This window comes from Paroedura picta, chromosome 18 (genome assembly GCF_049243985.1).
Source record: "Paroedura picta isolate Pp20150507F chromosome 18, Ppicta_v3.0, whole genome shotgun sequence".
In the NCBI taxonomy this organism is placed as follows: domain Eukaryota; kingdom Metazoa; phylum Chordata; class Lepidosauria; order Squamata; family Gekkonidae; genus Paroedura; species Paroedura picta.
The window spans coordinates 1,628,840-1,652,898 of NC_135386.1; the positions used below are offsets into that span (position 1 = coordinate 1,628,840).

Below are 24,059 nucleotides of genomic sequence, written 5' to 3' on the forward strand. Positions count from 1 at the left end.
GGCTTTCAGACCAGCGTCCCGGCATGGCTCCCTCCTCCCCCGCCAGAAGCCAGGATCAGGGCGAGAGAGCGGTGAGGAGTGACGCCCAGGTGACAGCCCGGCCTCTCCTCCGGGTCAAATGTCAGTGGAGCACTCAGAAGTGAGAGCCAGCCAGAGCAGAGACTGATGCTCGGTGCACGGACGCCAGGACGCAGGAGGCATGGTTCGGGGCGGCCGGCACAATGAAGTAAGTGGCGGGGCAGATCTCAAGGGTTGGAAGCCCCACGGCTGGTGCCTGTCGCACCTGGTGCCTGTCGCCCACACTGCTGGCCCCTGGGGCTGAAGACCAGGACCTAAGCCCTGTCGAAGGGCTTCTGGCTTCCCCTCGCTGTGGTCAGGCGCCCAGGTTTCCGGATCCAGCACCCAGTTCCTTTGGAAAAGACTTAGGGAAGGGAGGGAGGGAGGGGACGGGACTTGCCTTCGAGTCACAGCCGACCCCAATGGGCTTTTGAAGGTCAGAGATGCACAGCGGTGGTTTGTCTTTCCTTGCCTCCGCCCAGCGACCCGGGACTCCCTCGGTGGTCTCCTATCCAAGCCCCGACCGACCGGGGCTGGCCCTGCTCAGTTTCTGAGATCCGTCGAGATCCGTCGGCTCCCCTGGGCCCTCCCGGTCAGGCTCCCTACGGCCTGCCTCCTCATAGCAACCCTGACCTTCCCTGGATGGGGGCTTGGATGGGGCCTGGGCTCTCCGGAGCAGCTCCACGGGAGATCCCAAGCGCTGCCCATCCCTCCTGGACCCACACGCCCCCCGGGAGAGGGGAAACATCTCTCCGGCCCCTCGCAGTTCGTCGTGTGACCGTCCTGCGATTCTCCCTCGGCCTCCGCCGCTCCTCTCCGTCCGGTTCCTCCCCGGGCTAAGGCGGGCAGGAAAAATAGGCTAAGAAGCAGAGGGTGTGTGTGTGTGTGTGTGTGTGTGTGTGTGTGTGTGTGTGTGTGTGTCACCGAGGATTGACAAATGCAGGCGGGTGTCTGGAGAAAGATGAGCTTTCTGCCGTGAGCTTGCCGCCCAGCCAGGCCCAATCTGCTTCAGAGGCTAATCTTGCCGTGATCCTATTACGGCAGGGTCAAGTGGGCAAGGGATCCTTTTGGGGTGGGTGGGTGGGGTATTGCTGCACTCCATTTCTCCGGGTTCCTCCGTCTCCCAGGGGCGGACATGTGTCCATCAGAAGCACGGTTAGATGCTTTTGCCCGCTGTGGGTTGGGAGACACCTGGGGGTAGGGGTGGGGGTGAAGCCTGCCCATGTGAGGTTTGGGGTGGGGAGGGCCCTTAGCGGGGGGCCACAGTGCTGTAGCATCCAACCTCCGAAGGGGCCCTTTCCTCCAGGGGAGCTCGTCTTGTTGATCTGGAAACAGGTAGTTACAGCGGGGGATCTCCAGGTGCCGCCTGGAAGTTGGCAAACGCCTTGCAGCCCGAATGCTCCGCTCTGAGTGGACCTCTCCGTCCTGTGCCCGAGGGACCGAATGTCAGGATCAGTGCCTGTTCTCTGCCATGCTTTTATAGATAGAATCAAAAAAGAGTCACGGCACCCGAAACTCCAGGCTCCGTGGAGAGAAGCGATGAATGGGATGGAGAAATGCAATCAGGTCTCTGACCAGCAGAGGGCACTGGTGGCCCACGGCAAAGAGGGTAGCTGGCCAGCGTGTGGGTGAAGGCTGGACTCTCGAAACAGATTTTCGGCTACCCGGCAGGGCTTTTAAGGCCAGAGATGCGCAGAGGAATGCCCTCGCCCAGCGTGAGCATCCCTGTGCCCCCAAGGCCGGCCTGCCTCAGGTGTGGGAGGGCCCTCCTCCAACTGGGGACGCCTTGTCCGCTCGGAGGTGTAAAACCATCAGTGGTGGGGTCCAGTTTTCAGCCTCCCCGCTGACTGATCAAAGCCCGCAAAAGAAAGAATTGGCAAAATGCACCCTCCGCTTCCGGCAGGGGTCTCTGCAGTCTGGAGAGGGGCTGGGATTCCAGGAGATCCCCAGGCCCCACCTGGAGGCTGGCCTCCCTAGGAGAAAACGCAACCCAATCATTCTTCGTGCCTCTTTCGGGGGGGGGAGGGTATCCCCAGAAGTGTGCGACCCCCAAGCGCCATTTAAATCCCTTCCCTATAGAACCCTCGGCCCCCACAGGGCCTGCCGAAAAACCCCTTTCCACCCCGGGACTCAGGGGGCCGTGGGGGGCCTGGTGCTTGTTTGAGCTTCGGCATTCAGCGGTCGCTGGGAAGGCAGCTTGTTCAGGGGTGTTCAGAGAGAATAAACTCCCAAAACGGGAGGCCAAAAGAGTTCCATGCAAATGACCACAGGGGAGACGAGGAGCCTGAGAAATGGAAACAAGAGTAGATTATAGAAATTAATCCCAATTTCCCACCCCGCCCGGCCGCCTTTCAGCGTTCTGTGGATTCCGCCCATATGGCCTGGCTTTTCGGCCGCTATATTTATTGCATTCCCAGAAGCGGACGGCATTGTTTCGAACTCGTGCAAAGGGGGGGGGGGTCTTCCTCTTCTTCCGACCTCGCTTGGAGACTTTCGATGCCGTCTTCCGCGTTTCCCCAGAGTAAGGGCTCTGCAACAGATTGATGGCCTCCTCCCACGCTACGGTGGAGGTTGCCACCGCCCAGTTGTGAAATATCTGGAGATTTGGGGGTGGAGGGTGGGGAGACCTCTGTGGGGCACAGAGCTGCCTTTCTCCAGGGGGCCTGATCTCTGTTGCCTGGAGAGATCTCCAGGTCCCGCCTGGAGGCTAGAACCACAGCGCAGCCAGAACTGGACCAAATACTCCAGATTGGGCTATTGGTGGTTGTGTGTGTGAGTTTATGAGCGAGAGAGAAGGATAAGGAATGGGCAAGGAGCCAAATTGAGCCTCTTTGCCCCCTCCTGCTCCCCCGATGCCAGCAGCCCCCCCCCCCAATCTTCTTTCGGCCCTCCTGTCTGTGCACCTCTGTGCCTGGCCAGGCCTCTTCCCGCCTGACCACTCCGTGCTTCATGCGAATTAAAAAGCCAACCCCAAAAACCGTTCCGGGCCTGTAAAGTAGATTTACCTTCAATCACCATTTATTAAATCTCCGTCCATTAGGCAGCATGGCCCGCAGGACCCATCTGCATTAAGCCTGATTATAGCGCTGCCCGGGGAGGGGAGGGGAGGGGACGGAGGGCCGGTTGCCGATTCATGTGCTTCTCATGCGCTGGCTTTCCCCCCACTTGCCCTGACGCCGTCTCTCCGCTTTCCCGCCCGGGTGTCCTCCCGGCCCAGGCAGGCATGTCCGGAGTCTTCGAGACCCATCGGGACATCCCCTCCGGTGGCCGCTGACCGGTCCTGGGCTTCCACAGACCCAATCCGGACTATGTAGGTCTCGGCCGGGCACCCTGGCGCTCGGGGGCACATGGAGGGCAAAGGGCCGGGACCGAAGAAGGGGCGAGGGAGGAAGCTCAGCGGCTCCCTCCGCAGGATGAGCGGCTCCTTCAAGCGCACGTCGCTGAAGGGCTCGGCGTCCGGGTCGCAGAAGGTAAGTGGGGCAGCCCCTCTCTGGCTTGGAGCCTGCCAAGAGGCCAAACCCCCAGGCCGGACCCGGATATCCAGGGTTTGCGCTCTGCTTCGGAAACCCAGAATGGAATCGCCCAGGCGAGGTCCCTCTCCTCTCCTGTCCTCTCCTCTCCTCTCCTCTCCTCTCCTGTCCTCTCCTCTCCTCTCCTCTCCTCTCCTCTCCTCTCCTCTCCTCTCCTCTCCTCTCCTCTCCTCTCCTCTCCTCTCTGCTTGGAGGCTAAGTGGGGTCCACTCCGGTCAGTCCTTGGGTGGGAGACCAGCAAGAAAGTCGAGGGCCAGCCACCTGCCTGCCTACCCTGACCTGGGAGGTGGTCCAGGCTAGCCTGCTCTGGTCAGCACTCTTGGGACTAAGCAGGGTCAGCCCTGGCTGGTCCTTGGATGGGGGGGAAGTCCAGGGTTGCAATGCAGAGGTCAACCACCTCCGGAAGCCTCTTGCCTTGGAGACCCAACAGAATGTGACCGTCGCTGCGGGGAGTTTGTGCTGTTTGTCAAGTTGGGACTGCATTTTCCTGCAGCTGAGCTAGAACTCCAGAGGTGTGTTGGGCTCTGTGTGTGTCTGTGTGTGTGTGTGTGTGTGATTTCTGACAGTGCCAAGGGAGGGGGAGAGACAAACGCTCTCTGGTTTTCTAGCCCTCTCCTCCTTCTAGCCCTCTTCCTCCTAGAGGCCGGGGAAATTAATCGAAGGATTCTCTTTTTGTGATACTGCTAAGGAAGTCAAGGTGTTTTGGCTGTGGAGTTCAGGTCCCCAAACTCCCCGCTAGGAAAGAGACAAGAGAGTTTTTTTTTTGCATTCCTTTCCACTGAGATGAGTCCCCGAAAAATGACCCCTGGGATGGTTGTGTCCTGAACCCAAGCCACGGCAGTGGATGCATTCGGTCTGTTGGACTAGAATCTGGGAGACCAGGTTCAATTCCCCTCTGCAGCATGAGAACTGGCTGGATGACCTTGGGCCGGTCACTCCTTCTTAGTCGCGCCTACCTTGCAGGGTTGTTGTGAGGGCAAAAGGGAGGAGAACAAGCGGCGAGCCACTTTGCATGCCCCCCCTCCCGGGGGGAGAAAGCCGACGTACAAATGCAGCCGTGAAACAAACAGGAGATTCGAAATTCTTTCTAGAACGTTCTTTGGAACTGTGTTTATTTATCGTACGGCACGGGGATAATGTCGCCCGGATATCCTAAGAGCCAGCCAGGCCGTTCGCCTTGGTCTTCCTCAGAGGCTGCCCTTCAGCCTGGCCGGCCTTGCTTCACTTCGGAAATCTGACGGGGCTGGATTCCAGTTTGAACCTTTGTGTCTCCTAAAACGCCCATCTGGAAGAAGCGGTCCTAAATTTCAAGCCTTCTTGCTTGTTGTAACCGGCTGGGGCTTCCTAAGGTGTCAGACGCAGAGAGGCCTTCCTTTGCCCTCCCCAGACCAGAGGTGTCAAAGGCCAAAAGCTTTCTCCGTGCAAGGAATTGGCTCAGCCTCCAAACCTCGCCTCCTCCCCCGGTCCCTCTCCAACCTTTCCCTCACCGTCTCCCACGACAGAAGCGTTTCAAGGAGCCGTTTTGTACCTGTGCTGGGAAATGGCAAACATAGGTGGCCTTCCCACCCCTCCTCACCCCCACCCCCAATCCGGGCGGGGGATTAATCTCTGATAATAGCATCGTCAGAGATGGAACAGCTGGTCCGGATTAATATCTCGCCATATCTGCTTTCATGTGATTAATAGCCGCGTGGATTAAAGCGGGGCACCTCTCGTCCCGTACGAACCGGGAAAACGTTTCTAAGCTGCGTGCCATTTGCCAGCTCCGCGGCCCTCGTGCCCATTGGTGCTCCTGGCGTGCGCGCAAGTTTGAAGGTTCCTCGGCTTCCAGAACGCCTGAGAGATAAGTCAGCAATGGCCCAACGGGGGACTTTGGGGAGGAAGCCAGGAGTGGGTCGGATATGGGGCCGGGAGGGACCTCAATAGAATATAATATTTGCCCTCCCAAGCAGCCCTTTTCTCCCAGGGAACTGATCTCTTAGTCTGGAGAGGAGCTGTAATTCCAGGAGATCCCCAGCTCCCGCCTGGAGGCTGGCATCCCTCAGCAGCACCCTTCTGCCGTGCACCAGGCTCAGAATATTTTGCCGTCAGGCTCTCCGACCTCCTCAGACCTCCCGAAGTACCAGATTATTATAATGCAGGTTGTGTAGCCAGGAGTCGTTGTCCGGATCGAACACGGCCCATCTTATGTTCTTGCAAAGACGGATGCAACCTAAGGGAATTAGCCATGCCTGCACGATCTCTCCGAGGGCTACAGCTGCCTCTGCAGACGGTTGTTATTGGACCCAAAGTTGCGTTACCTTCTCGAAACGCTGTGTGGTGCTACACAACTGAGCAGACGGCAGCAATCCAGCTGCTGTACCCGGTCAGCTGACAATTTCTCCTGCATCTGACCGCAGCTGATACCGAACAGAGCAACGGTTTGGCAAAAGAATCAAACTGCAAGGGAGGGACCCCTTTTCATCGGCACTGTTTGAGATTAATATTTGGAGAGCGACAACAGCTGGATTCTAAATCCAGGAGCGCCTTAGAGGGACCGGCCAGATTTTTGGGTCATGAGCTTTCGAGAGTCACGGCCCCTTTGGTCAGGTGCTCTTGCAAGGCCCTTTCAGAAGTTAGAAGACCTCGGCTGGAGTCCGGGCAGGCTTGAGAAACAAAGGTTTTCAGGGGATGAGCGTTTGAGGACCAAAGCCCCCTTCTTTCAGATTCACGCTGGGCGACTGGAATTTATGCTCTGGGGCTCTTAAATCTTATATTTTCACCCATAAAATATTTTGGGGGACGCGTTTCTTAACCGGAGCAGCAAAAACCGTCTCCGAATAAATCCACCCTGTGGGTGTTTTTTCAAACGCCACCTCTCCTTTCCTTCCCTGCATGGCATTGGGTATTCTTCGGAAAGGCCCTGCAGGATGCGAGCAAGCAAGGGAGTCGAATAGAAGGCCCCGGGCACAGGAAGCCTGCAGATTCGGAGGCCCCTTGTCAACAACGGGAGAGCGAAGCAGCCTGCGTAATTGTCCTGTGCGGCCAGGCACGTTGCATTAGCGCTCCCTTTCATCTGCCCCTTTCCCGGCCGGCCGGCCCTTCAGACCTGTCGTTTCAGGCCAACGTTCCAGCCCTGCGAAGGTTTGGATGGGGCTCCCTGTCCTTCCAAGAGCTCGCTCAGCCCGCGGCTTGTGAATCCGACGGACGGCACGCCCCTCGGAAAGTTCATGGAGCCCTGTCTCCTTTCTCTCCGTTTCTTTTTGGGCAGGAAATAGCACCCCCAGTAGGCAGGCGTGCCCAGTGTTTTCCCTGCACAGGCCGGCAGACGCCTCTGTGCCTCCTGTATTTCTGTCGAGCCGTATGGCAGATCCGTCAGACTTGCAGTCCTGCCAGAGTGAATGAAGTTGCCACTTCCTCCCGACACCAACCGTGGGAGAAGACCACCAGAGGACCATCCAGCCTCCTCACATTACGCCAGAAGTGTCCGAAACAATGGCTGGTTTCCTGGCTTTGGCAGCAGAACGACGAAAACTGCGTGGAGGATGGCCCTTTCCCCTTCCCCTTCTCCCGCACGAGAGGGGAAACGACCCTCCGCAGTTTCTCGTCAAAGCTGACTGATGGTGACCCGGTAGGATTCTCAAGGCAAGAGAAGAACAGGCCTGGAGGACAGACCAGCCTAGCCCTGAGCATCTCCTCCGGTCTCAGAAGCAGGAATGATGCTGTTTGCTCAAGGCAGGGATCGTGGCGAGGAAGTTCCGGCTTCAGCAAGGGGGCCGGAGCGTGTCCCCACCCGCTTGGGGCCAGGGAGCTCACCCCCTCGCTTTTCTTCTCCGTGCAACTCCCTGCATTTGCATCACGCAGACAAAAATTGCGCTCTTTGCTATTAATCGCAATCACGGCCCAAGCCAAAGGCCGCCGGGGCACGAAAATGCACGCCACGGTTCCCCGATGCGCGTCCTGCAAGAGTGCTCCGACCCCAGCCCTCCCGCCTCCCTCCAATTTGCTCTAAAAGGATTAGATATAATTAATGCCGTATGACCTCTTCCCCCCCCCCCAAGAATGTGGGGCTGGGCACCCAAAGCCGGCCCTGAAAGGGCCATTATGCCCAATTGTTTCAATTATGCAAAACAGCGCTGAGATTCCAGCCTTCGGAGACCGAGGCCGTGCTTCAGAGAGGGCTTAGCCGCCCGGCTCAGCCAGGCCGGTCCGTTTCTGCTGAGGAGGCATATTCTCACGAGTCCTTTAAGCCCCTTGTTTGGAGAGCAGGGGAAAGCAGGTTTAACGGACAAGAGATCTGGGCAGATTTGCGGTGCCTCGTTCCCCCCAGGAGCTGGAAACGCCCTCCGGGCAGGGAGACGGGTCACGGGGTGGGCGAAGGATTACCTTTGGAGGGCGTCACGGGGCTGCCTTGGACAAAGAGGCCGCTCACATGCGGATCATATGAGGGCCTCTTCTTAAAGTGGGTTAGACCTCGTGGGCTCCAGGAAGGCTGGAGTGCAAGCCTCAAGACGGGAGAGGCAAAACTTCTCAGCGGCGAAAAGGCCGGCTGGTCACAAGTTCAAACCCCCGGTCTTCGTTTAGGTCTGTTTAGAGATCCGCCGTCTCGCTGTACTTTTGAAACAAGAGTGGTCCAAGGATTAACAGGTAGGGTTATTGTTCAAGCTACCTTTTATGGGGTGTTCAAGCTGCATTTTTTTAATGGCTCGGTTATGCAATTTTGCTTAGAAAGGTTAAGTTTTTAAGACGTTATATGAGAGTTTAGGAGGGAAGGTTATAGGCTGGTCTGAGAAACTTAAGTAGAGTCGGTTCTTGGAAGGGTGGCCACCAAGGAAGGCTCTGCAGAGGAAGGCCACGGCCAACCACCTCGGCTTCTCCTTGGCCTTGGGAGCCCCTTGCTGGGGTCGCCGTAAGCCTTGGATGGGAGACCACCAAGGAGGGCTCTGCAGAGGGAGGCTGATATTCTTCTCAATGAATATCTACTTCCCTCTAAGTTGTGTGTGAGAGGCATCCACCCCCAACGCAGAAGCCAAATTCTTTCAATTACTAACGGGAATGCACAGATGCCTGAAAGTGATCTAGGCTCCAATTAGAAGAAGAGGAGCTGCTTTTGTGGACCCCCACTTTTTACTTCCCAAGGGAGTCTCAAAGCGGCTTACAATCCTATTCCTCACCCCCCAACAGACACCCTATGAGGTAGGTGGGGTTGAGGGAGCTCCGAGTGAACGGTGACTGGACCAAGGTCACCCAGCAGGCTGCATGTGGAGGAGGAGTGGGGAATCAAACCCAGTTTTCCAGATTTGAGGTTTGCTTCCTGGTCGCTGTTTCCCTGGGTTTTTTGAGAGTGCTTTTTCTGGTTTTTTTACTTCCAAGCCAAAGGTCCGTCAAAAGCCTACAGAATCCCTTGGTTTTGCCCTTCGCAGTTCGGCTCCAAGAGCTATGCGCCTCTCTCATGAGCACTTCTCCCTTGAGCCAGACGGTCACAAGATGCACACGAGATGCTCATGTTCAATATTTCCTTAATTCTGGCGGGGGAGAGGCCAGCCGTCTTTCCTGAGATTGCAAGCAGATAACTGGCAGGGGGACTGATCTTTGACAACCTGAAGAGGGGCTGTTATTCCAGCAGCCCTATAGATTTGGGGGTGAGACCCTGGAGAGTGGCTGCCAGTCTGAGTAGGCAGGGCTGACCGTGATGGACACATGGGCCGGTTCAGTAAAAGGCACCTTCGTGTGTTCATGTAATAGAGGGGTGGGGTTCTGGCTTGGCAGGCAGAAGGTCCCAGGTTCAATCCCCAGCATCTCCAGTTGAAAGGGGTCAAGCAGGAGGGGGTGGGAAAGGCCTCTGCCTGGGACCCCGGAGAGCAGCTGCCAGCCTGAGCAGACAATCCTGAGCTTGATGGGCCGACGGTCTGATTCGGCATCCTGACTTGTTTCTTTTTAGGGTCAAAAGGCGTGGATAGAGAAGACCTTCACCAAGAGAGAGTGTGTCTACGTCATTCCAAACAGCAAAGATTCGAACAGGTAACCTTCCGCTTCTGTAGCTCGGAGCCCAGTAAGCAATTTCTTTTGGTGGCCAGACAGTCCCTCGCCTGGCCTCCGGCCTTTATTTGCGCCACGCCAAGGAGGAGCGTTGCCTCTCTGGGCCCGGACTCTCAGTGGCCCTTCTGCTCTTGCCCCCCTCCCAGGTGCTGCTGCGGCCACCTCATCACCCAGCACAGCGCCATCCCCCCGGGCGGAACGGTGAACAAGGCAGAGGAGGAAGCCAAGCCGGTGGACGCGCAGCCCGAGAAATGGTCGGTCACGAAGCACACCCAGGGCTTCCCCACGGATTCCTACGGCAACCTGGAGTTCCAAGGGGGAGGGCACGCCAACAAGTCCATGGTGAGCAAGGGAGGGGGCCGGGCCGGGGGGAGGGCTCCTCTGTGTTTCTCCCTTGCGGCAATGGGTTTAAACTAGGTGCGGAACGGCACCAGCTAGATATCATCGGGAAAAATATTTTCACAGCCAGTTATGCAGTGGCCTATGGGGGAGCTCGCCCTCACTGGTGGGCTTCAGGCTGTGGCTGGACAAATACTTATCCTGGGTGCTTTAGGCTGATCCGGCATTGAGCAGGGGGTGGGACTAGATGGCCTCTACGGACCTTCCCAACTCTCCGTTTCTATGAGTCTATGACTAGAGGGACTTTGGGTCTGATCCAGCAGGGCTCTTCTGATGTTCTTAGTATCTGGATGGCCCAGGCTTGAATCCCTGCTCTGCAGTGGGAGCTTTCTGGGAAACCTGTGGCCAGTCCCCCTCTCTCAGCCTAACCTACCTCACAGGGCTGTTGTTTGGAGCATGAAACAGAGGAGAGGAGAACAATGTCAGCTGTGTTGGGTCCCCGGAAAGGTGGGATATAAATTGGATGTGAGGGAGACGGACCGAGATTGTTTGTGGGGCAGACCAGAGAGCCTTCAAAACCGCCGGGGAATGTTGCCATCACACTGAGGCCGCCCCACCTTCTCTTGCAGTACATCCGGGTGTCTTACGACACCAAGCCGGACGCGCTGCTCCACCTCATGGTGAAGGACTGGCAGCTGGAACTCCCCAAGCTGCTCATCTCCGTCCACGGCGGCCTGCAGAACTTTGACCTGCAGCCCAAGCTGAAGCAGGTCTTTGGGAAGGGGCTCATCAAGGCCGCCATGACCACGGGCGCCTGGATCTTCACTGGAGGCGTCAGCACGGGTAAGAGAGGGAGGCGGGACCCCAGGGGGGCAGACCGCTGGGGAGGGCAACCTGGGAGTGTCGTGCCACCCCCCAAAAAGACCCCGTCTCTTGTAGCCCCCCACTTCTCCCTAGCAACTTTCCAATCTCTTTCCAACTTTCCAATGCATCAAGCTTGGTGCTCCAGGAAGACTCTGTGTGTTTGCATGTGTCTGAACATTCATGTGGGGTCTGGAGATCTCCCATGATTACAGCTGACGTCCAGGCAGTGGAGCTCCCCCAAAGGGAGAACCCGGACGGCCTTTTCCTGGCAGTGGGCTTGTTCCCTCCAACAGGGGTGATCCGCCACGTCGGGGACGCTCTGAAGGACCACTCCTCCAAGTCCAGAGGGCGCATCTGTGCCATCGGGATTGCCCCCTGGGGCATCGTGGAGAACAAGGAGGACCTCATCGGGAAAGACGTATGTTCTGGCCTCCTTGGGCGGTGGACCTCGTTTCTGGGGGCTCCTCATTGCTGAAGCCCATCGGGGCTGAATGCGAGAGAGGACACTGTTGCAGGGAGATCTGCTGACATGCGCTCCAGCGTAACTGGTTTCCATCGAAGCTGGGTTGCCAGCCTCCCCAGGTGGCCACTGGAGTCCCCCTGCTCTCAAAATTGATCTCTAGGTGACCCAAAGCAGCTCCCCTGGAGAAAGTGGGAACTAAGAAGGGGTAGGGGTAGGGGTAGTCAACCTGTGGTCCTCCAGATGTCCATGGACTACAATTCCCATGAGACCCGGCCAGCAAACGCTGGCAGGGCGCTCATGGGAATTGTAGTCCATGGTCATCTGGAGGACCACAGGTTGACCACCCCTGCCTTAGGGGAAGAGCTTTTTTTTGCCTTCCGGGCATCTCATCTAAACCAGGCCGAAGCCCGTAGAGTAGAGGGACCCAGGCGGAGCCAAGTTCGAATCCAGAGGGACCTTTCAGGCCAACAAAGTTTGATTTGAGATACAAGCTTTCATTGGCGTGTGTGCTTCTTCAGATCCTGTACCCGGAAGCTTGCTCCCTGAATAAAACTGTGTTGGGGGCCTTCAAGGAGCCTTCGCTGGTCCCGAACTCTGCTCTGCTTCTTCTGGCCAACCCTCCTGCCCACTTGAAGAGGCAGCCCGCTCCCTCCCCCCTCCGCGTGTCTGCCAGTAGAGAAAAACTTCGCCCTCTTCTTTTTGGCAGGTGACCAGGGTTTACCAAACCATGTCCAACCCTCTAAGCAAACTCTCTGTGCTCAACAGTTCTCACACACACTTTATTCTCGCCGATAACGGCACGCTCGGCAAGTACGGGGCGGAAGTCAAACTGCGGCGCCAGCTGGAGAAGCACATCTCCCTCCAGAAAATCAACACCCGTAAGTGGCCCTTCTTCCTAAGCTGGGGCCCCTTACCCACGGCTGGATTTGTGCAGAACAAACCTGGGTTTCCCCCGGCCCGAGCGGATGACGGAGTAGCCTGAAACCAAAGCTGCTCGGTTCCCCAGCTGAGCATTTGACTTTATTTCTTAATTATTATTATTGTTTCCCCGACTTTTCCTCGGAGCAGCTCTTGGCAGTGTCCTTGGGGAGGGAAGGGGGGGAGTCTCCGTTTTGTCCTCACAACAACCCTGTGAGGAAGAATATCTGAAGGGAACAGCACGTGAAACACTTCCGCGCCGAACCAGAGTTTGTCATTCTGTCCAAATCACAAAGGGCGGTTTGCTTCGCCGGAAGAAGAAACTCTGGTTTGCAGTGACAGGGGCAACGTTTGGTTTTCAAGGCACAGCTTTGGAATTTCGTCATGCCACGAAATCTGAAAACGAACCGCATCGGGTGGGTCTTTTGCCACCGGCCTCCCGCCCCCTTAACTATTGACTCGGTTACTTGCTCAGTGATTTCAGGCCGCAACTATTTCCTGCATTTGCCCCCTGCCTAGCTCCTCCATTTTAGCTGCACAACAGCCCCCCGAGGTAGGCTAGGCTGAGAAAGTACGACCGGGCCAGCTTCTGTGGAGTGAGGGGGGGTCCGAACCCTGGTCTCTCGCTTAGACCCCGTTTCGAGCATAACGCGTTTCTTTCCCTTTTAGTCCGGCGAGTTCCCGATCTGGGAGGTGTCTTGCGACCGAGCGTGCCCCGATGACGTGACCTGCGGGCTTCCCTTTGTCATCCTATGCCTGGAGATTGCAGTGAGGCAGGGACTGCAAAGGGGTGCCCAGCTGTCGTCTCTAACGCCCGTCGGCCGATGGTTTTGACCTGTTCCTATTTCCCTTTGCATGCTGCTCTTCCCCCTTTTATTCCCCCCGCCTGTCCCGATTCCGGAGAGCCAGGGACATTTTGCTGACCGTCTTTCAGACCCTTTCCCTTCCTCTGGAGAGGTCCCCTCAGCCTGCCTTCCTCCGCAGGGCTCGGGCAGGGCGTGCCGGTGGTCGGGTTGATCGTCGAGGGGGGCCCCAACGTCATCTCGATCGTCCTGGAGTGCCTCCGCGAGGAGCCCCCTCTCCCCGTGGTGATCTGCGACGGCAGCGGGAGGGCATCCGACATCTTGTCCTTCGCACACAAGTACTCGGAAGAAGGAGGGTGAGATCCGGGGCCGGGAAAGGGTCGCTCCAGCTCTTGTCTGCACTGGGAGGTTGTGAGAGGACTCCAGGACATCCGTGTTCTCCAGGGAGGCTGATCTTGGTCCTCCAGATGTCACAGCAGGAGTCTCCAGGTGCCAGCTGGAGGTTGGCAACTTTAACTAGGAGGGTAACAACCCCCAGATCTGTCGAAATGGCACAGCCACCTTCTTCTCTGTCTTGGAGAGAGTTTGTCTTCGTCTTCCACGCTTTCTCCAGCCCCCTGAGGGAAGAGTGCTGCTTCTGCAGCTCCTTCTTGCAGTTCTGAATCCCACATGGGAATCCCTCTCAATTTTTAAATGCCTTTAGGTCCCCACTCACTCCCCTCACCATCATACTGAGAGTGGGTAAACATTTGCACGGCAGGTCTCAAGCGTCAAAGAGGCTACACACAGCCCTGCGAGGTAGAGCAACAGGGGGGCGAGAACGCTTCGCTTCCTCACCTCTGGGTCTCCTTCGGACTCCCGGTCGGGATCGATGTGCACAGGAGCGCTCTTTTAAGCCCCCCCCCAAAAAAAATATCCTGAATCCGAAAACGGAAAAGCAGCTTCTGGCTTCTCTGTCCCTGTAGCATCATCAGCGAGTCTCTCCGGGACCAGCTCCTGGTGACCATCCAGAAGACCTTCAACTACAACCGGAGCCAAGCTCACCAGCTCTTTGTCGTTCTCATGGAGTGCATGAAGAAGAAGGAGCTCGTAAGTTGGCCCGGCCCTTCCTTGGCGGGAGCGGGAGGGCTTGGCTCGCAGCCCAGCTGGACTGTCGCGGACAGAGCAACGCTCGAACCCAGGGCCACCTCCCGGGCCCACCCAGCTTTATTCAAGGCATGCATTTTCCGAAGAAGCCCAACAAAACTGAGGCCCGGAACGGGACATCGTCGGTCGTAAAGGTGCCCCCGGCCTCCAATTTTATTCAGGGAATCCGCCTGCCGCAGGGACCAGGATCTGTTTGGCTCCGCAGCACCATTACTCAGAATCGGAGGGCTTTGGCGGGCCCTCGGAGGGGGGAAACCCTCGCTTTGACGTCGTCGGCCCCACGGTCCCTCCCCACGGCCATCTGGCACGAGTGGGAAACCCTCCGCCCCCCCTCCCCTCCCCTCCCCGGTCTTACATAATCGGCCCCTGCTTCTTCGCAGGCCTTCTGAGCGGGCCGGTCTCTTGTTCCCGGAGTCGGCCAGGAAAGCAGAGGACCGAACGTACTTTATATATAGCACAAGAGTGAAGCTGCGGTGCTATTTTATTTTTTTTTTTAATGGAAGCCTCAGGGCAAAGAGACCAACTTGATCAGATTAAGCGCTAATCCGAATGTTCCACTTTGCGGGCAGATGGATGGCGAGCCCAGCATCCAGGGAGGCCGCCCGTCCCGGGTTCTCTGCCCAGTCAAACGGGGCTGCCTGTGAATGGCAGGTCTCCCTGGGTGCTACCGTCGCCTCGTAGGCTGGGCTGGGGGTGTCCTTATGATTTATTATTATTATTTTAAATGATTTGATGCCAGTTTTGCGCCTGATCGGGGTTCCCAAGGCGGCAAACGTGGCAGCCTAAGAAACAAAGAGACAGAAGGGGCGTCTACCTTCCCTACCATGACCCCCTACCTACCTACCATGACCCCTATACTATGCTCAGAGGAAGGCAGAAAAATCTCTAGGATGCTCGGGCAAATATGGCCCAGAAAGAAATTCCTTCCTGGCCCCAAAGTGGCCATCGACATGACGCTGAGCATGCAAGAAAAGGCCACAAAACCCGAGTGCTGTAAAATAAATATTACTATTTATCACATTTCTAGCAGGACAATAAAGTCAGAGTCCAGGAGCACCTTTAAGCCCAACAAAGATTTATCCAAGGTGTGAGCTTTTGAGTGCAAACCCTCTTCCTCAGACTATGCTTGCACTCAAAAGCTCCCGCCTTGAATCAATCTTTGTTGGGCTTCAAGGTGCTCCATGACTCTGGTTTGATTGTGCTACTTCGGGCCAACACGGCGACCCATTTGAATTTATTTCTAGCAGGAGGCGGACAATGTTGTCCCGTTTTATTCTCACTCCCTTTCCGAATAACCGCACAGTTTGCCTTTGGCCCACGGCTGCGGCACGCAGGGCCGCCCTCCGTCACCAGGAAGAACAGGGAAGCCTCTGGGAGGGCATCCCTCCTCACCCCCTTTGCTTTCTCTGCCCGCTCCCCAGATCACGGTGTTCCGCATGGGCTCCGAGGGCCAGCAGGACATTGAGATGTCCATCCTGACAGCGCTGCTCAAGGGTGAGTGGCCCCAAATCCAGGGAACGCCACACCCCTGCAGCCGAGTCCCGCAGGGGGGCCTGGTTTCCTCGGTGGGTGGGAGGGATCGCCTGGCCTCCCTCGGAAGTAACCGTGGCTCACCCCTTGGGGCTGTAGGCACCAACGCTTCCGCGCCGGACCAGTTGAGCTTGGCGCTGGCCTGGAACAGGGTGGACATCGCCCGCAGTCAGATCTTCGTCTTCGGACACCACTGGCCGGTAAGGCTTTTCCCTCCCGGGGGATGCTCTGGGATGTTGTAGAAACCCAACCCAAGTTTTTAGGATGTGAGCCACGCGTCGGCAGCTCCTCCCAGGTGTTCATGCGTGGCTGGGCAGTCCTCCACGCTGGGTTTCCCTGGACGCTTCCGTGGGGTGAGAGATGGGCCGGGAGAGTATCCGTGGCCGTGGGGCTCTTGGGGGAAGCGTAACGCTCTCTCTGTTTCCTCCTGCCTTTCCGCGGATCTTCGCCTGCCGTCAACCAAGCCGCTGGGAAGCCTCTCCGCTGCGGACGGATCCGGCCTGGACAAGGAGAAGAAGTCGCCTCTGCCGCAGGTCAAAGCCCCCCGGGGGAAGGGGAAGGGGAAGAAGAAGGGCGGGAAGCAGAAGGAAGAGCCGGAGGAAGAGCTGGACCCCAGGAAAATCGAGCTGCTCAACTGGGTGAGGTCTCAAAAAGGTTGCTCCGCTCGTATTCGGTGCTTTTTCTCCGTTACGGAGCTCAGGGCGGTTTGCAAGACAGAAGTGGACAAACAGGCAAAAAATGTAAAGCCTAGTGTTTGTGTGTGTGTGTGTGTGTGAAGGATTTGTTTCATGCAGTGTTTTAACTGGCTGCTACCCACCCTGAGCAGACTAGGGAAGAGCGGGATATAAAAAGAATATTTAGTATTATTATTAAAATTGCCACTTCAGGTGGCTTTCATCAGCTGCAGTGCAATTGTGTGCCTTCCCCAGGGTTGCCAGTCTCCAGGTGGGGGCTGGAGAGTCTCCATAAATTGTTTACTGTTTTGTTATTTCAAACATTTCTTCCACCCCTGCTGGAGAAATAAAAGGCTGCTTTGGAGGACAGACCCCGGGGCCTTATACCTTACCCAGGTCCCTCCCCTACCTAAACCCCGCCCTCCCCGGGGCCCACCCTCAAGTCTCCAGGGACTTCCAAACCCAGAGCTGGCAACCCTACTAGAGATTGACAGTGAGGGGACCAGGTGCACTTCCCTGGGGAGCTTATTCCATAACCGTGGGGCTGCTACCGAAAAGGCCCTGTCTTGTGTTGAGGACACGGCATAATTCGCACAAGCCACTCAGACCTTGGCCACGCTCAGGAGCCGCTGGCAACAGGGAAGTGATCCGTAGGTGCCAGGAAGCCTCCTGGAACAGCGACCCTCGAAGCGGGTCATACAATCATAGAATAATAGAGTTGGAAGGGACCTCATGGGTCCTCTAGTCCAAGGGTCACTCATGAGGAGAGCGTGCTGCCCCCTTTGCAGGTGAATTCCCTGGAGCAGGCGATGCTGGATGCGTTGGTCTTGGACCGAGTGGACTTTGTCAAGCTCCTGATCGAGAACGGGGTCAACATGCAGCGCTTCCTCACCATCCCTCGGCTGGAGGAGCTCTACAACACGGTGAGTGGAACGTCTGCAACGAACACGGCCTTCCTTTGGGGCAGGTTTCTCCCCCCTCCCCCCGCGCACCCCGGGGAGAGGGTTTTGGGGCCTTTGAGAGCTGAGGGAGTTTAAGCCTTTCCCTCTTTAGCGCTCTGAGCAGTGCCTGGGGGTTGTCTCTTTCAGAGGCTGGGGCCACCAAACACGCTGCATCTGCTGGTCAGGGATGTCAAGAAGGTAAGGTCCAGCGGGACAGCATCGGTGCCCCTCTGCTGCCTCCGTGCTTGGTGGGAAGAGGGAATTTCAAGCCACTTGGCGTCTGAGGGGAGGGTCTCGTGTGACTTCAGGAGAGATTTGTGGCTTGGTGGTAGAGCCTCTGCTTGGCAGGCAGGAGGTCCCAGGTTCAATCCCCGGCATCTCCAGTAATAAGGACCAGGCAGGAGGGGATGGGGAAGGCCTTGATCTGGGACCCTGGCTCAGGGGCAGAGCCTCTGCTTGGCAGGCAGAAGGTCCCAGGTTCAATCCCTGGCATCTCCAGTTAAAGGACCAGGCAGGAGGGGATGGGGAAGGCCTTGATCTGGGACCCTGGCTCAGGGGCAGAGCCTCCGCTTGGCAGGCAGAAGGTCCCAGGTTCAATCCCCGGCATCTCCAGTTAAAGTACCAGGCAGGAGGGGACGGGAAAGCCCTTGATCTGGGACCCTGGCTCAGGGGCAGAGCCTCTGCTTGGCAGGCAGGAGGTCCCAGGTTCAATCCCCGGCAGCTCCAGTTCAAGGACCAGGCAGGAGGGGATGGGGAAGACCTCAATCTGGGACCCTGGCTCAGGGGCAGACTTGTTTTGTGAGCGAAACCTTTGCTTGTAGCTTGCATCTCATATTCATTGCTCATGTCCTCTCATCTCTCCCACCTCTCCCTCTTTCTCTTCCTTTTCATCGCATCCCCATGGTTCATTCTCATTCAGCGGCAATCCAGGGGCTTCGGATGGGCTAACTTGGAGGTGAATAGCTCGCCAAATACAGAATATTTCTCTCGTCGTTGGTGATTCGCTTTGCGGGTTTTTTTTGTAACTAGACTCCTCGCCCACCCCCACTCGCTCGTCTGCGCATTTGCCAAAAAAAACCCCCCAAAGAACAAGAGCGAGAAAGTTCCCGTTTAAACAGGGAAGGCTTTGTGATCAGGGCAAAGTTCCGGGATGCCTGGCAGAGTCTGAATATAACTGTCCGGTCGTCCACAAAAGTTATACAATGTGCTTGTTCAACAGCCCGGGACTGTGGATTAATCAAAAGCTTGCTTGGTCTCTCGACATATTGAAATGCAATTTAATAGGAGTTTGCTAGACCCTTTTAGATAGTCAAAGCCGTGGAGTCATTGGCTGGAAGGGAACTCTTAGCCCTGCGGGTTCGGTGCAGGCCGTGGGACGAAAAGGGGCCCTACACGTCTCTGGATTGAGGCTTCTCTCCTGACGAACGTTCTGGGGCTTCACAGGGAAACCTGCCCCCCGATTACCACATCAGCCTCATCGATATCGGCCTCGTGTTGGAATACCTGATGGGCGGGGCTTACCGCTGTAACTACACGCGCAAGACCTTCCGGACACTCTACAACAATTTGTTTGGACCCAAGAGGGTAAGAATCGGCCCAGCCTTTTCCGTCTCATCTCTCCCCAGCTCTTCAGGATCCATATGCATAAGAGTCGCAAACCGCCAGATGAACAGAGTTGGAATCTGGGAGCTCAGGCAGCTGGAAAAGTGTACACACTCACAAACGTTTATACCTAGAATACAACTCTGTTGGTCTTCGAGGTGCCATTGGACTCAGAATTTGCACTTAGAATGAGACTTGGCTGGTCTTAAAGATCCCACTGGGCTCAAAACTTTGTACCCGGAATAAAACTAGCGATCGATTCAATCTGCATCTCTCTCTCTCTCTCTGCAGATTGAAACTGCAGGTTTTTATGGCGGAGATAAATTGGTGTATTATTGAACAGGCCACTAGGGGGAGCAAAAAACACGCAAAACTCCAAATAAACAAGGGAAATGAAAAGTCAGAAAAACACAACGTATTCACTTCGACAAATCTATTGTTTCAAGGGAGGGGGGAAGGATTGGAAACAGGAAACATATTTTCGCTTTCTAAACAACGCATTTCCTTGGAAGAGTAGGCAATTTGTTAACATGAGTCATATCTCTTGTAAAAGCAGTTATTTTAACTAACCCTATATCCATTTCTCTTTTGTGTCTTAATGCCGGCAGCCCAAAGCTCTGAAACTTCTCGGGATGGAGGTAAGTTGCAGGTGTCACTTGATAATATGTCGCTCCACTCCGCCCCTGTCCACTTCTCCTTCTCAGTTTCAGGGGAAGGTTGCTTCCGACTTATGGCTACCCAGTGAATTAAAGGCCTCCAAAACATCCCCTCCTCCACAGTCTTGCTCAGGTCTTGCAGACTGCAGGCCACGGCTTAGGTTATGGCGTCCTTCCGTCTCATGGCAGGCCATGAACTTTTCTTAGCTTGAGCTTCTGAGATCTAAACCGGGCCACCCAAACCAGAATCTTAAAAGGGCAGCAGTGCTGAGAAAGCTTTTTAGCATTTCTGGTCCTGTTGTTTGCGATTTTTAAAATGCCCTCAAATTGGGACTGGGAAAAATCACCAGTCTCCCTGGATTTTGGTCACAGCATGACAAAACAGGAAAAGACAATCGTGCTAGGAAAAGTGGAAGGAAAGAGGGAGACCCAACCGGAGAGGAAGGGACTCCTTCTGGAAGACCCAAGCAAGGCTGAGAACGATGGGAAGTTCTGGAGGGGCTAATTCCCAGGGTAGCCATCAGGCAGATGCCCACCCCACTGACGTTGTGAGTGAGGCCGTGACACAAACAGCTGCTGCAGATCTTCGGCCCACCAGTGCACGTGACCGGAAACCGCTCCGTCGGGGCACCATGCACCAGCCCCGTCGGGTGATGGAATGAGACTTTGTTGAGTCCCAAAGCTTTTAGGCAATCTCTGAAACTCTCTGAACCAAACCGCCCCCCCCCACCCCCATGCCAGTGACCGTCTCTGTCGAAAGCGGGCATGAGTCCGTGTGGTTATATCACCGTTTCAAATCGGCGGCGAAATCAAGAGCCGAGCTCGCTCGTCCGAAAAGCCGCTAAGCGGCTTTGTGCGGCACAAAGGAAGCCCGGACGGGCCTTAATCTCCTTTGGAATCTCTTTGTCTTCTCTGGCGGCGGAGGGACGGGGCGGGTGCCTCTCTGCCAAGACAGGAGGCTGGATTAGACCGAGCCCAAAATGGGAGGACGGCAGGCCGCTTTGTGCAGCCACGGGGCCTTTCCGTAGTACACAGATAAAGATGCCTTCTCTCTCCAAAGCCGGTGGGCAGGGTCCATCTGCACAGTTACCTGGTTGGGAAGGAGAGAGGCTAGGTCACGGGAAGCAGCAAAGGGGAGGAAGGGAGGGGCTGTGGCTCAGGGGCAGGGCCTCTGCTCGGCCTGCAGAAAGTCCCAGGTTCGATCCCGTGCGATGCATGAACACGCGTGAAGCTGCCTTCTACAGAATCAGGCGGAATCGGTACAAGGCTTCTACTCCTAGCCGGGGTAGACATATCTTAGAAATTGAATTTCCTCCTTCAGAGCCTGCCTTTCCCTTCCAGCGCCCTGCCTCGCCGTGGGCTTTATAAGTGAGAGGTGAACAGCCCCCTTCTGGGTCCGTAAGAATCCTTCCCATCCCCTCCTCTTTTTTCTTGCATGCCGTTTTGCTCATTTCCCACCCGGCAGCCGGGAAACAAACACGGAGCTGTATTTTGCTGGTGTTTGAAACGTTTCACCTGCAGTCTCACAGACTTCTGACCGGGAGGCACGTTTCATTTTCGCCCTGGAATGGTTCATTGTCTGCATGACTGAGAATTCTCTCCCACCACGGAGCTCCCCACCTGCGTTTCGGCAAGGGCCACTGTTCAGCGAGATTGCCCCTCACGGGAGGCGATTCCGTTCTGCTTCTGTGTGAGCGCATGCTTCGGTCTCATTCAGTGCGGCAAAATGCTTTGGCTTCAGCAGAGATTCATGCAGAGATTCAGCGGGCAACCTCTTCAGGGTCACAGGCACACCGGCACGCTATAGTTTAGGGGACGACAGGACAAAATGCAACCCTTGAATTTGTATTAATCTAACGTTATGTGAAAATCCAGGGCCCTTTCAGTGCACTATAGAAGTAGATTTCTTCCGCACAGGGAAATCCAGCCGCAAAAGCACAGTGAAAGTGAATTATCCTACTTGTGCAGAATGGGCCCAGGTCTGCTAACAGAGTTATTAAGGGATCACTAGAAGCGCAAGCAGGCTTCTTATTCTGAGGAGGATCTAGAAATTTTCTTCTCTCATCTTAATGAATGACACAGAGAGAAATGCTCAATAGTTTTTTTTTTACAGAAGACGAATCACAGATACAAACTCTCGATCCCCTTCCTTGGCACGGGATGATGCATGATCCATGCATGGTGTTGTTGTCTTTTTTAAGTGGCAACATTTGGAAATGCACGGCAACTCGGGCTGAAGGAAACCTCCGTTGGACGAGCCAGCCCTGTTTTTCTCACACGGGCTTTTTTCCCCGCAGGACGACGAGCCGCCGAGCAAAGGGAAGAAAAAGAAGAAGAAGAAAGAGGAGGAAATAGACATTGACGTGGACGACCCCGAGGTCAGCCGCTTCCAGTACCCCTTCCACGAGCTGATGGTGTGGGCGGTGCTGATGAAGCGCCAGAAGATGGCCCTCTTCCTGTGGCAGCGTGGCGAGGAGACCATGGCCAAAGCTCTCGTGGCCTGCAAGCTCTACAAAGCCATGGCCCATGAGTCTTCGGAGAGCGAACTGGTGGACGACATCTCCCAAGACCTGGACAACAACTCCAAGTGAGTCAGCAGGAGGGGGGAGAGAATGCACTGACCATGAGGTCCACTTCTCTGAAATGAAGGGGGCTGGTCAACTGGTGGGCGCTTGATGGGCTAAAATTCGTGGTGGGTTCGAGGAAGGAAGCCAGATAGAACATGCCTCAGTGGACATGTGTTTGCTGTAGCCACTGCCTGGTCACTCTAGATCAAGGGTGGCCAAACTGGCTCTCCAGATGTCCATGGACGACAATTGCCATGAGCCTCTGTTGTTGAGGAGCCGTATTTTATCGAGAAGATGGATGGGATGTGGGTGAAAGCTGCTGGGCGTGTGTGCCGTGTGGTTTCCCCACTCCCCCGACCCCGTATCTTTGTTTCTCCAGAGACTTTGGCCAGCTGGCCGTGGAGCTGCTGGATCAGTCCTACAAGCACGACGAGCAGGTGGCCATGAAACTCCTGACCTACGAACTGAAGAACTGGAGCAACTCCACCTGCCTGAAGCTGGCCGTGGCGGCGAAGCACAGGGACTTCATCGCGCACACCTGCAGCCAGATGTTGCTGACGGATATGTGGATGGGCAGGCTGCGCATGCGCAAAAACCCAGGCCTTAAGGTGGGCATAACAGGTTTATTGGTGGTCTCCCATCCCTGTACCGACCCTGCTTAGCTTCCGAGACCCGCTGAGATCAGACTATACCCTGCCGTGTTCCTTCCCATCAGCAACTACAACCTCTTAAGGCCTGCACTTTCTCCTTCTCCAGGTCATCATGGGGATCCTCCTCCCGCCCACCATCTTGTTCCTGGAATTCCGAACCTCGGATGACTTCTCCTACCAGACTTCCAAGGAGAATGAAGGCAGCAAAGAGAGAGATGAAGACAATGCAGTGAGTGGTGTCCCTTGCCAAAATTACTTATTCCTCCTGCTCTCTGCTAGCCTGATTTCTTGTTAGTCAGCGGGGCATTGTGGGGGTATAAAAAAACAGCTCTTCTTTCTTTGGTGCTGTTCTTGTCTGGGTCAAACAGTTTTCGCAGACTTTTGGAGGAGCGCAAAAACCTGAACAACCTGTTTTGATCAGTGACTGACGAAACTAATGTAGACCCTGCAGTGTTGGCCGTTGTGTCCTGCTTTTTTCACACATGGTTAAGAAATCTCCAAAAAGATATAACCTGTCATTCAGCCATTTTCTCTCTCCTTGTCGATAACTTTAAACCGTGACTTTATAGGTGGATTTCAGGGATAAAGGGGGAAAAAAACACAACCTACAGTCATAAATATAAGCTCCGGTTCTCTTCCAGGACGGAAATGTTGACGCCAGTTCCCGAAAAGGAGACGAGGAGGATGGAGACAAGAAGCAGAGGAACCTTCCGATTGGGAAAAAGATCTATGAATTCTATAACGCCCCCATCGTCAAGTTCTGGTTTTACACGGTATGGGATGTGCAACTCTGTTTTACAAGCCCAGTAGAACCGTTCTAGGTCATGCAACGCTCTGATCTCCTTTGGCAGAGCATCCCACCAGGCCGGGGTCAATGCCAGGAAGGCCCTGGCTCTGTCTGAGGCCAGTCTGATCTCCTTGGAGCCAGGGGCCCTAAGCAAATTTTGCTGGTTTGATCTTTATGCCCTTGAGGGCGGGGGTGTACGGGGAGAGGCGTCCCGCAGGTACAATGGTCTGCTTTGAAAAGTCATGGCAGGTCCCTTTCCTCCTCACCTAGATCTCTTACCTGGGCTACTTGATGCTGTTCAACTATATCATCTTGGTGCGGATGGACCGCTGGCCATCGGTCCAGGAATGGGTGGTCATCTCTTACATTGTGACCCTGGCCCTGGAGAAAGTCAGAGAGGTAATGTGCACAGCTCCCCTTCGGGAAGGCCCGCAGAACATTTCCTAGGACTAGGCTGGGATACTAGAACACCACTCTAGCCGCACGTGCTTGAGGAGTTTAGACGAGGCCTTTG

General features: G+C 55.7%; 1 protein-coding gene across 7 annotated transcripts in view; it reads left to right on the top strand.

Moving 5' to 3' along the window:
• Window positions 1-3,396: 3,396 nt before the first annotated feature.
• Window positions 3,397-24,059, top strand: part of TRPM1 (transient receptor potential cation channel subfamily M member 1) — a 29,370-nt gene continuing 8,707 nt past the window's right edge. For 4 of the 7 annotated variants that reach the window (XM_077318388.1, XM_077318390.1, XM_077318389.1 and 1 more), the window contains exons 1-21: window positions 3,397-3,527; window positions 9,508-9,587; window positions 9,752-9,947; window positions 10,574-10,787; window positions 11,102-11,226; window positions 11,978-12,149; window positions 13,174-13,348; window positions 13,958-14,081; window positions 15,560-15,632; window positions 15,768-15,868; window positions 16,133-16,306; window positions 17,131-17,265; window positions 17,431-17,481; window positions 18,203-18,238; window positions 18,727-18,867; window positions 19,494-19,523; window positions 21,839-22,128; window positions 22,488-22,716; window positions 22,865-22,987; window positions 23,400-23,531; window positions 23,816-23,944. In XM_077318388.1, the coding sequence (XP_077174503.1) occupies window positions 3,405-3,527; window positions 9,508-9,587; window positions 9,752-9,947; window positions 10,574-10,787; window positions 11,102-11,226; window positions 11,978-12,149; window positions 13,174-13,348; window positions 13,958-14,081; window positions 15,560-15,632; window positions 15,768-15,868; window positions 16,133-16,306; window positions 17,131-17,265; window positions 17,431-17,481; window positions 18,203-18,238; window positions 18,727-18,867; window positions 19,494-19,523; window positions 21,839-22,128; window positions 22,488-22,716; window positions 22,865-22,987; window positions 23,400-23,531; window positions 23,816-23,944 (2,853 nt within the window). In that variant the 5' untranslated portion in view covers window positions 3,397-3,404. The remainder of the gene's footprint in view (window positions 3,528-9,507; window positions 9,588-9,751; window positions 9,948-10,573; window positions 10,788-11,101; window positions 11,227-11,977; window positions 12,150-13,173; window positions 13,349-13,957; window positions 14,082-15,559; window positions 15,633-15,767; window positions 15,869-16,132; window positions 16,307-17,130; window positions 17,266-17,430; window positions 17,482-18,202; window positions 18,239-18,726; window positions 18,868-19,493; window positions 19,524-21,838; window positions 22,129-22,487; window positions 22,717-22,864; window positions 22,988-23,399; window positions 23,532-23,815; window positions 23,945-24,059) is intronic. The other 3 variants (XM_077318391.1, XM_077318393.1, XM_077318394.1) reach the window with 1 other exon arrangement.